Consider the following 17,060-nt stretch of genomic DNA (forward strand, 5'->3'; position numbering starts at 1 on the left):
AGCGAGTACGACATTACAAGAGCGAGTACGGCATTACAGGAGCGAGTACGGCATTACAAGAGCGAGTACGGCATTACAAGAGCGAGTACGGCATTACAAGAGCGAGTACGACATTACAGGAGCGAGTACGACATTACAGGAGCGAGTACAGCATTACAAGAGCGAGTACGACATTACAAGAGCGAGTACGACATTACAGGAGCGAGTACGACATTACAAGAGCGAGTACGGCATTACAGGAGCGAGTACGACATTACAAGAGCGAGTACGGCATTACAGGAGCGAGTACGGCATTACAGGAGCGAGTACGGCATTACAAGAGCGAGAACGGCATTACAGGAGCGAGAACAGAAACTTTCTCCCTGTGCATGATATACAAGTATATATAAACACAAAGATGCTAGTAGATCACTACAATGTCATCTATAGTTCGGAGTGCATAGTACATGCTGTTGCACTTCCAGCAACGTGTGGGGGTTTAAACTAATCTTCAGGCCTAAAGTGTGCTTTTTATTACAAGTGAAAAACGGGGAAAAAAAACAAAAAAAATCCAAACAGCTCTGGCAGGAGCGAGAACGGCATTGCAAGAGCGAGAACGGCATTGTAAGAGCGAGAACGGCATTACAAGAGCGAGAACGGCATTACAAGAGCGAGAACGGCATTACAAGAGCGAGAACGGCATTACAAGAGCGAGAACGGCATTACAAGAGCGAGAACGGCATTACAAGAGCGAGTACGGCATTACAGGAGCGAGTACGGCATTACAAGAGCGAGTACGGCATTACAAGAGCGAGTACGGCATTACAAGAGCGAGTACAGCATTACAGGAGCGAGTACGGCATTACAAGAGCGAGTACGGCATTACAAGAGCGAGTACGGCATTACAAGAGCGAGTACAGCATTACAGGAGCGAGTACGGCATTACAAGAGCGAGTACGGCATTACAAGAGCGAGTACGGCATTACAAGAGCGAGTACAGCATTACAGGAGCGAGTACGGCATTACAAGAGCGAGTACGGCATTACAAGAGCGAGTACGGCATTACAGGAGCGAGTACGGCATTACAGGAGCGAGTACGGCATTACAAGAGCGAGTACGGCATTACAAGAGCGAGTACGGCATTGCAAGAGCGAGAACGGCATTACAAGAGCGAGTACGACATTACAAGAGCGAGTACGACATTACAAGAGCGAGTACGACATTACAGGAGCGAGTACGGCATTACAAGAGCAAGTACAGCATTACAAGAGCGAGTACGGCATTACAGGAGCGAGTACGACATTACAGGAGCGAGTACGACATTACAAGAGCGAGTACGACATTACAAGAGCGAGTACGGCATTACAGGAGCGAGTACGGCATTACAAGAGCGAGTACGGCATTACAAGAGCGAGTACGGCATTACAAGAGCGAGTACGACATTACAGGAGCGAGTACGACATTACAGGAGCGAGTACAGCATTACAAGAGCGAGTACGACATTACAAGAGCGAGTACGACATTACAGGAGCGAGTACGGCATTACAGGAGCGAGTACGACATTACAAGAGCGAGTACGGCATTACAGGAGCGAGTACGGCATTACAAGAGCGAGAACGGCATTACAGGAGCGAGAACAGAAACTTTCTCCCTGTGCATGATATACAAGTATATATAAACACAAAGATGCTAGTAGATCACTACAATGTCATCTATAGTTCGGAGTGCATAGTACATGCTGTTGCACTTCCAGCAACGTGTGGGGGTTTTAACTAATCTTCAGGCCTAAAGTGTGCTTTTTATTACAAGTGAAAAACGGGGAAAAAAAACAAAAAAAATCCAAACAGCTCTGGCAGGAGCGAGAACGGCATTGCAAGAGCGAGAACGGCATTACAAGAGCGAGAACGGCATTACAAGAGCGAGAACGGCATTACAAGAGCGAGAACGGCATTACAAGAGCAAGAACGGCATTACAAGAGCGAGAACGGCATTACAAGAGCGAGAACGGCATTACAAGAGCGAGTACGGCATTACAGGAGCGAGTACGGCATTACAAGAGCGAGTACGGCATTACAAGAGCGAGTACGGCATTACAAGAGCGAGTACAGCATTACAGGAGCGAGTACGGCATTACAAGAGCGAGTACGGCATTACAAGAGCGAGTACGGCATTACAAGAGCGAGTACGGCATTACAGGAGCGAGTACGGCATTACAAGAGCGAGTACGGCATTACAAGAGCGAGTACGGCATTACAAGAGCGAGTACAGCATTACAGGAGCGAGTACGGCATTACAAGAGCGAGTACGGCATTACAAGAGCGAGTACGGCATTACAGGAGCGAGTACGGCATTACAGGAGCGAGTACGGCATTACAAGAGCGAGTACGGCATTACAAGAGCGAGTACGGCATTGCAAGAGCGAGAACGGCATTACAAGAGCGAGAACGGCATTACAGGAGCGAGAACGGCATTGCAAGAGCGAGAACGGCATTATAAGAGCGAGAACGGCATTGCAGGAGTGAGTACGGCATTACAGGAGCGAGTACGGCAGCTCTGGCAGTGAGTTCCCAACCACCCCTGAATTTGAGGCACTGTCCATGATTTAGAACAAAGCCCCTTTGTCCTCCTCATTTGTCCTTCATTTTGGTCTGACCCAATTGGCTGTATATTAAAACGCACTGCTTATATATCAAAAAGTGTTTCCCAGTGCTAAACCTTCCATCCAATTTGTAAATTGCTGTATTTATGTAAATTCCAAAAGCCAATATAAAAGAATAGTAGTGGTAAAAAAAAGCACGTGGGTTCAACCAATCATTTTGGGGGGGGGGGGGGTGTCTTATACCTACATACTTTTGCTAATAGGTGTCCCTCATTCCCATCTCAGAATGTTGGGAGGTGTGGCTAAAGGCAGTGCCAAGACAAGGTCATCTAGATCCCAGGACGAACATGCCAAATTGCGCCCCCCCCCCCAAGAAAAATTTGCATTATGTGCCCCCCTGCTTATATCTCCCCTCCCAGCACAAATCTATGCTCCCCACCCCCCCTAGTTCAAATCCTCTTTCTCCCCATATGCCCCCAGCACAAATCCCCCCCCCCCCAAAAAAAAAATCTCAAACCCCTCAAGTTTCCCCTACGAGCACAAATCCTCCATCCTAGCATAAATACCACCAAATCATCCCTACTAGCACCAATCCCCCCCCCCCCCCAAAAAAAAAGTCCCCTCTACCTTATTACTATATAGCACAAATCCTCTTCCTCCACCTCCCCCCCCCCAAAACAAATCCTCCCAAATCACCACTCCTAGCACATCTCCCCAAATTTGCCCTCCTAGAACAGTTCTTACCCCCTACTGCCCCCCAAATTCCCCCTCTCAATCTCCTTATGGTGCCACCCACCTCACAGGATACCACAGTGCCCAGGGCAGCCTCCCCTCCTGCCCACCCCTTATCCCGGCCCTGGCGAAATTGTTAATAGTAACTTTAAAAAAAGGGCCGAGGCGGAACAAAAATATGGCAGCATTGATGTGTAAAGGGTCTGTAATAGCGGTGCGCTCTGACAGTCTCATGTCAAGTGTCTCCAGTCTCCTGAATATTATATGTGGCCCTTTGGTGGTGTCAGGGGCCACACTTGAGGCTCCCCATTATATCAGGAAAGTGGAACATTATTATTCTAATAGAGCACATATTAAACCTTTAGCTCATTCCTTATTTACAAAGCGTTGCCACGTAGCAGTCAGGGGCCCGGGGCCCTTGTAGATTGAATGAGGTACTTTTTCTATATTAGCTGATTTCCAAACTGTTGTGTTTGGATTTTGTGTAAAACATTTTCTTTTTTGGCTTCATCTCTCTTTCCAGACAATTGAGGAATCGGAGACGGGTGATGAAATAAGGAGGGAGCCGGCGGGGCCCCAGTGTGTCTGTGTGACCATGAGGATGACGGAAGAGAAGGAGACGGTACAGACATGGCTGAACCCGGCGCACACCACCCTTCCAAAGGTCAGATCACATTCTTCCATTCCTTACTGGTTCCTCCCCAAATCTTTTACAGACATTGAAAACAACTTCTGCAATGACATGAAAATGGTAAAGCTTCGATTGAATTTTACAGATCGGGTTTAGATCCCGTTGAACCCGTGACTGACCGCTGTGGCTGTATATCGGATACATTGTATAAAGTGGTCTTGTAGATACAATTATTGTCCTCGTTAGCCTTTTCTTCTTATAGGGCAGTGATGGCCAACTTGGCACCCCAGATGTTTTGGGACTACAATGCCCATGATACTCATGCACTCTGCTGTGCAGGGGAGCATCATGGGAAATGTAGTTCCAAAACATCTGGGGTGCCAGGGTTCTCCATCATTGTTATAGGGCAGGGATCCTAAAACTACGGCCCTCCAGCTGTTACGGAAATACACATCCCATGAGGCATTGCAAAACTCCACAGACATGACTAGGCATGATGGGAGTTGTAGTTCCTGAACAGCTTGGGGGCCATAGTTTGGGAATCCCTGTTATAAAAGGTGCACATAGAACCCAGCACTTCCATCCATCCATCCATCTGCTCAGGGGTTTGTTTTTGTTTTTTAACAGAAAATACAGAGCATCCGGAAAGTATTCACAGCGCTTCACTTCTTCCACATTTTATGTTACAGCCTTATTCCAACATGGATTCATTCATTATTTTCCTCAACATTCTACAAACCCCTCCCCCATAATGACAACGTGAGAGAAGTTTGTTTGAAATCTTTGCAAATTTATTGCAAATAAAAAAGGAAAAAAATCCCATGTACATAAGTATTCACACCCTTTGCCATGTACATAAGTATTCACACCCTTTGCCATGTACATAAGTATTCACACCCTTTGCCATGACACTCAGAATTGAGCTCAGGTGCCTCCTGTTTCCACTGATCATCCTTGAGATGTTTCTGCAGCTTGATTGGATTCCACCTGTGGTAAATTCAGGTGATTGGACATGATTTGGAAAGGCACACACCTGTCTATATAAGGTCCCACAGATAACAGTGCGTGTCAGAGCACAAACCAAGCCATGAAGTCCAAGGAATTGTCTGTAGACCTCGGAGACAGGATTGTATGGAGGCACAGATCGGGGGAAGGGTACAGAAACATTTCTGCAGCATTGAAGGTCCCAATGAGCACAGTGGCCTCCATCATCTGTAAATGGAAGAAGTTTGGAACCACCAGGACTCTTCCTAGAGCGGCCGCCCGGCCAAACTGAGCGATCGGGGGAGGGGGGGCCTTAGTCAGGGAGGTGACCAAGAACCCGATGGTCACTCTGACAGAGCTCCAGCATTTCTCTATGGAGAGAGGAGAACCTTCCAGAAGAACAACCATCTCTGCAGCACTCCACCAATCAGGCCTGTATGGGTGTGGCCAGACGGAAGCCACACCTCAGTAAAAAGGAACATGACAGCCCACCTGGAGTTTACCAAAAGGCACCTGAAGGACTCTCAGACCATGAGAAACAAAATTCTCTGCTCTGATGAAACAAAGATTGAACTCTTTGGCCTGAATAGTAAGCGTCATGTCTGGAGGAAACCAGGCACTGCTCATCACCTGACCAATACCATCCCTACTGTGAAGCATGGTGGTGGCAGCATCATACTATGGGGATGTTTTTCAGTGGCAGGAACTGGGAGACTAGTCAGGATGGAGGGAAAGATGAATGCAGCAATGTACAGAGACATCCTTGATGAAAACCTTCTCCAGAGCACTCTGGACCTCAGACTGGGGTGAAGGTTCATCTTCCAACAGGACAACGACCCTAAGCACACAGCCAAGATAACAAAGGAGTGACTACGGGACAACTCTGTGAATGTCCTTGAGTGGCCCAGCCAGAGCCCAGACTTGAACCCGATTGAACATCTCTGGAGAGATCTGAAAATGGCTGTGCACCGACCCTCCCCCATCCAACCTGATGGAGCTTGAGAGGTCCTGCAAAGAAGAATGGGAGAAACTGCCCAAAAATAGGAGTGCCAAGCTTGTAGCATCATACTCAGAAATACTGGAGGCTGGAATTGGTGCTAAAGGAGCTTCACCAAAGTATTGAGCAAAGGGTGTGAATACTTATGTACATGGGATGGTTTCCTTTTTTTATTTTTATTTTTAATAAATTTGCAAAGATTTCAAACAAACTTCTCTCACGTTGTCATTATGGGGGAGGGGTTTGTAGAATTTTGAGGAAAATAATGAATTTAATCCATTTTGGAATAAAGCTGTAACATAAAATGTGGAAAAAGTGAAGCGCTGTGAATACTTTCTGGATGCGCTGTGCAGGTACTTCCCCTCTCCAGAGTCACCACCCCGCCCCCCCATACAAACCTCCCAGCACCACCCCTTTTTGAGAATAAAGAACCAGGTATCATTTTACAGGGGTTAGGTCATTTGTATGGAATTTTTTGAGAAAAGTACTGGAATTAATTTTTTTTTGGAATCATACTTACCTAGGTGGATGGTGAATCTGTCCTCCGCTGCCCTCTAACACTATAAACTGAGTGATCAAACACTGCCGATCGCTGTCTGTTCTGCCCCCCCCTTCCCACGCTCAGTGGAGCGTTGGGCTGTGGAGGGGGTGGGAGCGGCTGGCTCAGCCTCTCAGCAGCTTGCTAAGAGGTTGAGTCGGGTGCCAGTCCAGGCATGTGGGCGGATCCCGACTCCTTTGTCGCAATCCTCCCCAAGTCTGGACCACCTCTGTGATGTCAGCCGACAGCGGGCTTCAGCAGGCTTCCTGATCCACAGAAGTACAGCCAAACAAGCTTTGGCAACAAGAAAGGCAGTAAAATAAATCCTCTGTAGTCAGCAACAATAGATCCTTCACAGGAACAATAAACCTCCTAGGAAAAGAAATACCCCTTCCCTTGGCAACAATGAACCCCCGTCATCAATGATAGAACCACCTACAGCAACAATAGACTCCCCAGCCAACAACAATAGATCAACCAGCATCAATAGACCACCCTCCACTCTACAACAGAACCCCCCCCCCCAACAACATAAGACCCCCCAGAGCAACAATAGAACCCCCGTCAGTAACAATATATACTCCCCCCCCCCCACAACAGTAGATTCCCATCTGGTAAAAAACAGACCCCACAGCAACAGTACATCTTCTAGTGACAATAGATACCCCAGCAATCAGCATTAATAGACCATCCCCCTTTCAAAAATAGAGCCCCCCCCCCCAAACAACATAAGACCTCCAGAGCAAAAATAGACTCCCCACCAGGCTGGGTCATCCCCATTACCATGGTGTCCCACAACACAATCCACCAAACCAGAAGAAAAAACATTGTTCTTGTTTGTTGGGTTGTGGGTGGGAAGCCACGGTAACCTGGGACCCCACTGGAGATTGTACCGACCGTTAAAGGTTTCCACTACTTGTTTGGTGGATAATAAGAGTCGGTTGCCACGGTAATGGGGATGCCAAACTGGGATCAAACCAGCTCTTGAATGTTTCTGGTGATCCTGCTATAACGTGTCTTGTGGATGCCAACACATGCACCAATTTTTTGCCTCTATCCCCCCTTTTCTCGCACAACAACCAATAACACAGTGGCCCTGCCACCAGGATCCAAGCAACTAAAGGCACTGTGTGGCTGTGCATTATTGGTTCCTAGGATGCTGAAAGCCAGGCCCCAGAGTCATTGGTTGCTGTTTCTAGGACGCTGGCACAGCAACCATTGTAACCGTGGCTTAGCAACCAGCATCCGAGCAACTAAAGATGCTGCGAGACTGTGCATCATTGGTTGTTAGGATGCTGGAGACTGGACCACATGGTGTCATTGGTTGCTAGGATGCAGGTCGCTGGGCCAGACATCATTGGTTGCTAGGATGGAGACACCTGCTGGATAGAATCATTGGATGATAAGATGCAGACAGCTGGGCTGGACAGTATCACTGGTTGCTAGGATGCAGGCAGCTGTGCTGGACAGTATCACTGGTTGCTAGGATGCAGGCAGCTGGGCCGGATAGCATCTTTGGTTTATAGGATGCAGGCAGCTGGGCCAAATAATCACTAGTTGGTGTTGCTGGGACACTGCACAGCAACCAATGATACTGTAGCCTGGCCACCAACGTCCTAACAACTTAAAATGCTGTGAGACTGCGCATCATTGGTAGTCAGGATTCTGTCGGCTGGACAATACAGTGCAATTGGTTTCAAGGATGCAGCCGGCTTGGCCTGATAGCATCATTTGTTGCTAGGATGCAGGCAGCTGAGCTAGACGGTATCATTGGTTGATAGAATGCAGGCAGCTGGGCCGGACAGCATCACTGGTTGCTAGGATGCAGGTAGCTTAGCTGGACAGCGTCATTGGTTGTCATGGTGTAGGCAGAGCCAGTGTCCTAGCAACCAACTCCGTAATTATTTTCTGTGTATACAGGGAAAAGTTTCTAAGCTGGAATGAGGATGGACTTCTTCTAAAGTGGTGACCCCAGTTTGCTCCTCTGGGAACAGACCCCTGAATACTTATATATATATAATTTTTACATTCCTAGACTCGGACAACCTTTCATACACAGATAAGTAAAGTGGTCCACAGGAGTTGATCTGTGTGCACATGCACAGAAGTTTAAAATCACCATTCGGTATACAACATTTTTTGGAACTTCAACTCAGACAGCAAACTAGGACCGCACGGCGCACATCGAATGTCAGTGTGTAACCAGCTAGAAAGGTTCTTCAATCACCATTGTATACATTCACTCACACACACCAGGCCCGCGATCCGATCACAGCCCCCCCATGGATTTTCCCCTCGAGGGTTTATCTTCCTCACTGGCTACATTGTATACAAGGATTCTGTTATGTCCCGTTCTCCTGAGTCGTATCTGTCCGATAGCTCGGTGTCTTCCCATTGTCACTCTATATTTTGCACAGCTGGGCCAGCATGCTCCTCCTCTCTGGCTATAATTAGTTTGCGCGGAGAAGGGCAGGATGACTTGTACTTCTTCAAAATAAGAAAATAAGAGGGATTAGGGAAAATTGTGTCTCTGCAGATCCGTATATAGGAACGGGGAATTATTAGGTCATTCATCCTCCGAAAGACTTAACAATTTGTACTTATCCTAAAACTGCAAGCAGTCGCCCCCATCTCTGCAATCACATCGGTGATCAACAGATCAGACTGATGGGATCTACAGAGTTTCCGAACTCTGGACAGAGACGGAACATTCTGCAATATATATATATATATATATATATATATATGCATAGCTAATGATATGGAGATATGGGTAGGCAACTCCATATGAACAGTCATGGTGGAGACTACTCAGTAAGAATGGCCATGAAGGGTAGAACACTCCATAGTAATGGCATTGAAGGGTAAACAACTCCATTGAACTGGTCATGGTGGGGACGACCCAATGTTAATGGCCATGAAGGGTGGACAACTCCATATTAACAGTCATGGTAGGGACTCCTCAAAAATAATGGCAGGCAATGAAGGGTAGACAGCTCCATATCGGTAGCCATGAAGGGTAGACCACTCCATATTAGTAGCCATGAAGGGTGGAAAACTCCTTATTGGTAGCCATGAAGGATAGACAACTTCATATGAATATTCATAGTGGGGACTACTCAATAATAATGGCATTGAAGGGAAAACAACTCCATTAAACTGGTCATGGTGGGGACAACTCAATGTTAATGGCCATGAAAGGTAGACTCCATATTAGTAGTCAGGAAAGGGTAAGCAACTCCATATTAACAGTCATATATACAGTCAGGTCCATAAATATTGGGACATGGACACAATTCTAATCTTTTTGGCTCTATACACAACCACAATGGATTTGAAATGAAACAAACAAGATGTGCTTTAACTGCAGACTTTCAGCTTTAATTTGAGGGTATTTACATCCAAATCAGGTGAACAGTGTAGGAATTACAACAGTTTGTATATGTGCCTCCCACTTTTTAAGGGACCAAAAGTAATGGGACAATTGGCTGCTCAGCTGTTCCATGGCAAGGTGTGTGTTATTCCCTCATTATCCCATTTACAAGGAGCAGATAAAAGGTCCAGAGTTCATTTCAAGTGCGCTATTTGCATTTGGAATCGGTTGCTGTCAACTTTCAATAGGAGATCCAAAAAGCTGTCACTATCAGTGAAGCAAGCCATCATTAGGTTGAAAAAAACAAAACAAACCCATCAGAGAGATAGCAAAAACATTAGGTGTGGCCAAATCAACTGTTTGGAACATCCTTAAAAAGAAAGAACGCACCGGTGAGCTCAGCAACACCAAAAGACCATGGAAAACAACTGTGGTGGATGACCGAAGAATTCTTTCCCTGGTGAAGAAAACACCCTTCACAACAGTTGGCCAGATCAAGAACACTCTCCAGGAGGTAGGTGTACGTGTGTCAGATCAAGAACACTCTCCAGGAGGTAGGTGTACGTGTGTCAGATCAGGATCACTCTCCAGGAGGTAGGTGTACGTGTGTCAGATCAGGATCACTCTCCAGGAGGTAGGTGTACGTGTGTCAGATCAAGATCACTCTCCAGGAGGTAGGTGTATGTGTGTCAGATCAAGAACACTCTCCAGGAGGTAGGTGTATGTGTGCCAGATCTAGAACACTCTCCAGGAGGTAGGTGTATGTGTGCCAGATCTAGAACACTCTCCAGGAGGTAGGTGTATGTGTGTCAGATCAAGAACACTCTCCAGGAGGTAGGTGTATGTGTGCCAGATCAAGAACACTCTCCAGGAGGTAGGTGTATGTGTGCCAGATCTAGAACACTCTCCAGGAGGTAGGTGTATGTGTGCCAGATCTAGAACACTCTCCAGGAGGTAGGTGTATGTGTGTCAGATCAAGAACACTCTCCAGGAGGTAGGTGTATGTGTGCCAGATCTAGAACACTCTCCAGGAGGTAGGTGTATGTGTGCCAGATCTAGAACACTCTCCAGGAGGTAGGTGTATGTGTGCCAGATCAAGAACACTCTCCAGGAGGTAGGTGTATGTGTGCCAGATCAAGAACACTCTCCAGGAGGTAGGTGTATGTGTGTCAGATGAAGATCACTCTCCAGGAGGTAGGTGTATGTGTGTCAGATGAAGATCACTCTCCAGGAGGTAGGTGTATGTGTGCCAGATCTAGAACACTCTCCAGGAGGTAGGTGTATGTGTGTCAGATCAAGAACACTCTCCAGGAGGTAGGTGTATGTGTGTCAGATCAAGAACACTCTCCAGGAGGTAGGTGTATGTGTGCCAGATCAAGAACACTCTCCAGGAGGTAGGTGTATGTGTGTCAGATCAAGAACACTCTCCAGGAGGTAGGTGTATGTGTGTCAGATGAAGATCACTCTCCAGGAGGTAGGTGTATGTGTGCCAGATCTAGAACACTCTCCAGGAGGTAGGTGTATGTGTGTCAGATCAAGAACACTCTCCAGGAGGTAGGTGTATGTGTGTCAGATCAAGAACACTCTCCAGGAGGTAGGTGTATGTGTGCCAGATCAAGAACACTCTCCAGGAGGTAGGTGTATGTGTGTCAGATCAAGAACACTCTCCAGGAGGTAGGTGTATGTGTGCCAGATCAAGAACACTCTCCAGGAGGTAGGTGTATGTGTGCCAGATCAAGAACACTCTCCAGGAGGTAGGTGTATGTGTGCCAGATCTAGAACACTCTCCAGGAGGTAGGTGTATGTGTGTCAGATCAAGAACACTCTCCAGGAGGTAGGTGTATGTGTGCCAGATCTAGAACACTCTCCAGGAGGTAGGTGTATGTGTGCCAGATCTAGAACACTCTCCAGGAGGTAGGTGTATGTGTGCCAGATCAAGAACACTCTCCAGGAGGTAGGTGTATGTGTGCCAGATCAAGAACACTCTCCAGGAGGTAGGTGTATGTGTGTCAGATGAAGATCACTCTCCAGGAGGTAGGTGTATGTGTGTCAGATGAAGATCACTCTCCAGGAGGTAGGTGTATGTGTGCCAGATCTAGAACACTCTCCAGGAGGTAGGTGTATGTGTGTCAGATCAAGAACACTCTCCAGGAGGTAGGTGTATGTGTGTCAGATCAAGAACACTCTCCAGGAGGTAGGTGTATGTGTGCCAGATCAAGAACACTCTCCAGGAGGTAGGTGTATGTGTGTCAGATCAAGAACACTCTCCAGGAGGTAGGTGTATGTGTGTCAGATGAAGATCACTCTCCAGGAGGTAGGTGTATGTGTGCCAGATCTAGAACACTCTCCAGGAGGTAGGTGTATGTGTGTCAGATCAAGAACACTCTCCAGGAGGTAGGTGTATGTGTGTCAGATCAAGAACACTCTCCAGGAGGTAGGTGTATGTGTGCCAGATCAAGAACACTCTCCAGGAGGTAGGTGTATGTGTGTCAGATCAAGAACACTCTCCAGGAGGTAGGTGTATGTGTGCCAGATCAAGAACACTCTCCAGGAGGTAGGTGTATGTGTGCCAGATCAAGAACACTCTCCAGGAGGTAGGTGTATGTGTGCCAGATCTAGAACACTCTCCAGGAGGTAGGTGTATGTGTGTCAGATCAAGAACACTCTCCAGGAGGTAGGTGTATGTATGCCAGATCTAGAACACTCTCCAGGAGGTAGGTGTATGTGTGCCAGATCTAGAACACTCTCCAGGAGGTAGGTGTATGTGTGCCAGATCAAGAACACTCTCCAGGAGGTAGGTGTATGTGTGCCAGATCAAGAACACTCTCCAGGAGGTAGGTGTATGTGTGTCAGATGAAGATCACTCTCCAGGAGGTAGGTGTATGTGTGCCAGATCTAGAACACTCTCCAGGAGGTAGGTGTATGTGTGTCAGATCAAGATCACTCTCCAGGAGGTAGGTGTATGTGTGTCAGATCAAGATCACTCTCCAGGAGGTAGGTGTATGTGTGTCAGATGAAGATCACTCTCCAGGAGGTAGGTGTATGTGTGTCAGATCAGGAACACTCTCCAGGAGGTAGGTGTATGTGTGTCAGATCCAGAACACTCTCCAGGAGGTAGGTGTATGTGTGTCAAAGTCAACAATCAAGAGAAGACTTCACCAGAGTGAATACAGAGGGTTCACCACAAGATGTAAACCATTGGTGAGCCTCAAAAACAGGAAGGCCAGATTAGAGTTTGCCAAACAACATCTAAAAAAGCCTTCACAGTCCTGGAACATCCTATGGACAGATGAGACCAAGATCAACTTGTAGCAGAGTGATGGGAAGAGAAGAGCATGGAGAAGGAAAGGAACTGCTCATGATCCAAAGCATACCACCTCATCAGTGAAGCATGGTGGTGGTAGTGTCATGGCGTGGGCATGTATGGCTGCCAATGGAACTGGTTCTCTTGTATTTATTGATGATGTGACTGCTGACAGAAGCAGCAGGATGAATTCTGAAGTGTTTCGGGAATATTATCTGCTCATATTCAGCCAAATGCTTCAGAACTCATTGGACGGCGCTTCACAGTGCAGATGGACAATGACCCGAAGCATACTGCGAAAGCAACCAAAGAGTTTTTTTAAGGGAAAGAAGTGGAATGTTATGCAATGGCCAAGTCAATCCCCTGACCTGAATCGGATTGAGCATGCATTTCACTTGCTGAAGACAAAACTGAAGGGAAAATGCCCCAAGAACAAGCAGGAACTGAAGACAGTTGCAGTAGAGGCCTGGCAGAGCATCACCAGGGATGAAACCCAGCGTCTGGTGATGTCTATGCGTTCCAGACTTCAGGCTGTAATTTACTGCAAAGGATTTGCAACCAAGTATTAAAAAGTGAAAGTTTGATTTATGATTGTTAATCTGTCCCATTACTTTTGGTCCCTTAAAAAGTGGGAGGGGCATATACAAATTGTTGTAATTTCCACACCGTTCACCTGATTTGGATGTAAATGCCCTCAAATTAAAGCTGAAAGTCTGCAGGTAAAGCAAATCTTGTTTGTTTCATTTCAAATCCATTGTGGTGGTGTATAGAGCCAAAAAGATCAGAATTGTGTCCATGTCCCAATATTTATGGACCTGACTGTATAGAACTTTCCTCAGAGATTTTATTCCATAGTGACATGATAGCATCACACAGTTGCTGCAGATTTGTCGGTTGCTCATCCATGATGCCAATCTCCTGTTCCACCACATCCCAAAGGTGCTCTATTGAATGAGATGTGGTGAGTGTGGAGGCCATTGGAGGACAGTGACCTGATCTGGTGAGTGTGGAGGCCATTGGAGGACAGTGACCTGATCTGGTGAGTGTGGAGGCCATTGGAGGACAGTGACCTCATTGTCATGGTGAAGAAACCAGTGGTGAGATGATTGGAGCTTTGTGACATGGTGCATTATCCTGCTGGGAGGAGCCATCAGAAGATGGGGACACTGTAGTCATAAAGGGATGGACATGGTCAGCAACAATACTCAGGTAGGCCGATGGGTGTAAACCATGCTCAATTGGTACTAAAGGGGCCCAGAGTGTGCCAAGATCCCCCCACCATTACACCGCCACCACCAGCCTGAACCATTGATACAAGGTTGGATGGATCCATGCGCCAAATTCTGACTCTACTATCTGAATGTCGCAGCGGAAATCCAGACTCATCAGACCAGGCAACATTATTCCAATCTTCTATTCTCCAATTTTGGTGATCCTGTGCCAATTGTAGTCTCAGTTTCCTGAATGGCACCCAGTGAGGTCTTCTACTGGACCCATCTGCTTCAAGGTTGGCTGTGTGGTGTGTTCAGAGATGGTATTCTGCATACCTTGGGTGTAACGAGTGGTTATTTCAGTTTCTGTTGTCTTTCTATCATCTGGAACCAGTCCGCCCATTCTCCTCTGACCTCAACAAGGCATTTTCCTCCACACAACTGCCGCTCACTGGATATTTTCTCTTTTCCCCATCATTCTCTGTAATCCTGAGAGATCCCAGAAATACTCAGACCAGCGCGTCTGCCACCAACAACCATGCCACGTTCACAGTCACTTCAATCTCCCTTTCTTCCCCATTCTGATGCTCGGTTTGAACTTCAGCAAGTCGTCCTCACCACGTCTAGATGCCTAAATGCATGGAGTTGCTGCCACGTGATTGGCTGATTAGCAATTTGTATTACCAAGCAATTGAACAGGTGTGCTTAATAAAGTGGCCGGTGAGTGTATAGTATCCATGTGAATGTAAGAAGGGACGTTTTCATCATCAAGTGATGATTTGCGCAATTTGCTGGGAAAGTGCCTCTGATTGTAATGACTGCAACGTCAATCCATGGAAGAATCACTGAAAATATCGTATATTATAGAATGTATGGTTATGTGTGTAGCTGTATATTCCAGTTACATGGATTATATATATATATACACACACACACATACATACACACATACATACATACATACATACATACATACATACATATACACATACATACACACACAGCATCTCACAAAAGTAAGTACACCCCTCCCATGTGACAACACTGAAGAAATGACACTTTGCTACAATGTAAAGTAGTGAGTGTACAGCTTGTATAACAGTGTAAATTTACTGTCCCCTCAAAATAACTCAACACACAGCCATTAATGTCTAAACCGCTGGCAACAAAAGTCAGTACACCCCTAAGTGACAATCTCCAAATTGGGCCCAAAGTGTCAATATTTTGTGTGGCCGCCATTATTTTCCAGCACTGCCTTAACCCTCTTGGGCATGGAGATCACCAGAGCTTCACAGGTTGTCACTGGAGTCCTCTTCCCCTCCTCCATGATGACATCACAGAGCTGGTGGATGTTAGAGACCTTCCCCTCCTCCACCTTCTGTTTGAGGATCCCCACAGATGCTCAATAGGGTTTAGGTCTGGAGACGCTTGGCCAGTCCATCACCTTTACCCTCAGCTTCTTTAGCAAGGCAGTGGTCATCTTGGAGGTGTTTGGGGTCGTTATGTTGGAATACTGCCCTGCCCCCCAGTCTCTGAAGGGAGGGGATCATGCTCTGCTTCAGTATGTCACAGTACATGTTGGCATTCATGGTTCCCTCAATGATCTGTAGCTCCCCAGTGACGGCAGCACTCATGCAGCCCCAGACCATGACACCCCCACCACCATGCATGACTGTAGGAAGACACACTTGTCTTTGTACTCCTCACCTGGTTGCCCCCACACACGCCTGACACCATCTGACACCAAATAAGTTTATCTTGGTCTCCTCAGACCACAGGAGATGGTTCCAGTAATCCATGTCCTTAGTCTGATTGTCTTCAGCAAACTGTTTGCGGGATTTTTTGAGTATCATCTTTGGAAGAGGTTTCCTTCTGGGATGACAGCCATGCAGACCAATTTGATGCAGTGTGCGGCGTATGGTCTGAGCACTGACAGGCTGACCCCCCACCCCTTCAACCTCTGCAGCAATGCTGGCAGCACTCATACGTCTATTTCCCAAAGACAACCTCTGGATATGACGCTGAGCACGGCACCCAACTTCTTTGGTGGACCATGGTGAGGCCTGTTCTGAGTGGAACCTGTCCTGTTAAACCACTGTATGGTCTTGGCCACCGTGCTGCAGCTCAGTTTCTGGGTCTTGGCAATCTTCTTATAGCCTAGGCCAGTGATGGCGAACCTTGGCACCCCAGATGTTTTGGAACTACATTTCCTATGATACTCATGCATTCTGCAGTGTAATTGAGCATCATGGGAAATGTAGTTCCAAAACATCTGGGGTGCCAAGGTTTGCCATCACTGGCCTAGGCCATCTTTATGTAGAGCAACAATTCTTTTTTTTCAGATCCTCAGAGAGTTCTTTGCCATGAGGCGCCATGTTGAACTTCCAGTGACCAGTATGAGAGAGTGAGAGCGATAACACCAGATTTAACACACCTGCTCCCCATTCACACCTGAGACCTTGTAACACTAACGAGTCACATGACATCGGGGAGGGAAAATGGCGAATTGGACCCAATTTGGAGATTGTCACTTAGGGGTGTACTGACTTTTGTTGCCAGCGGTTTAGACATTAATGGCTGTGTGTTGAGTTATTTTGAGGGGACAGTAAATTTACACTGTTATACAAGCTGTACACTCACTACTTTACATTGTAATGAGCGGGACCCTCGGATTTGTATTGTATTTGTCCTGGCTACCCTGAAGTTGTGAAG

General features: G+C 46.8%; 1 protein-coding gene across 1 annotated transcript in view; it reads left to right on the top strand.

Annotated features, from left to right (window-relative positions):
* DLG3 (discs large MAGUK scaffold protein 3) overlaps positions 1-17,060 on the top strand; it is a 235,071-nt gene that overhangs the window by 10,581 nt on the left and 207,430 nt on the right. The window contains exon 4 of the mRNA XM_082263113.1: positions 3,834-3,974. Within this exon, the coding sequence (XP_082119239.1) occupies positions 3,834-3,974 (141 nt within the window). The remainder of the gene's footprint in view (positions 1-3,833; positions 3,975-17,060) is intronic.

The sequence above is a fragment of the Pelophylax lessonae genome (genome assembly GCF_965119305.1).
Source record: "Pelophylax lessonae genome assembly, chromosome: 7".
In the NCBI taxonomy this organism is placed as follows: Eukaryota; Metazoa; Chordata; class Amphibia; order Anura; family Ranidae; genus Pelophylax; species Pelophylax lessonae.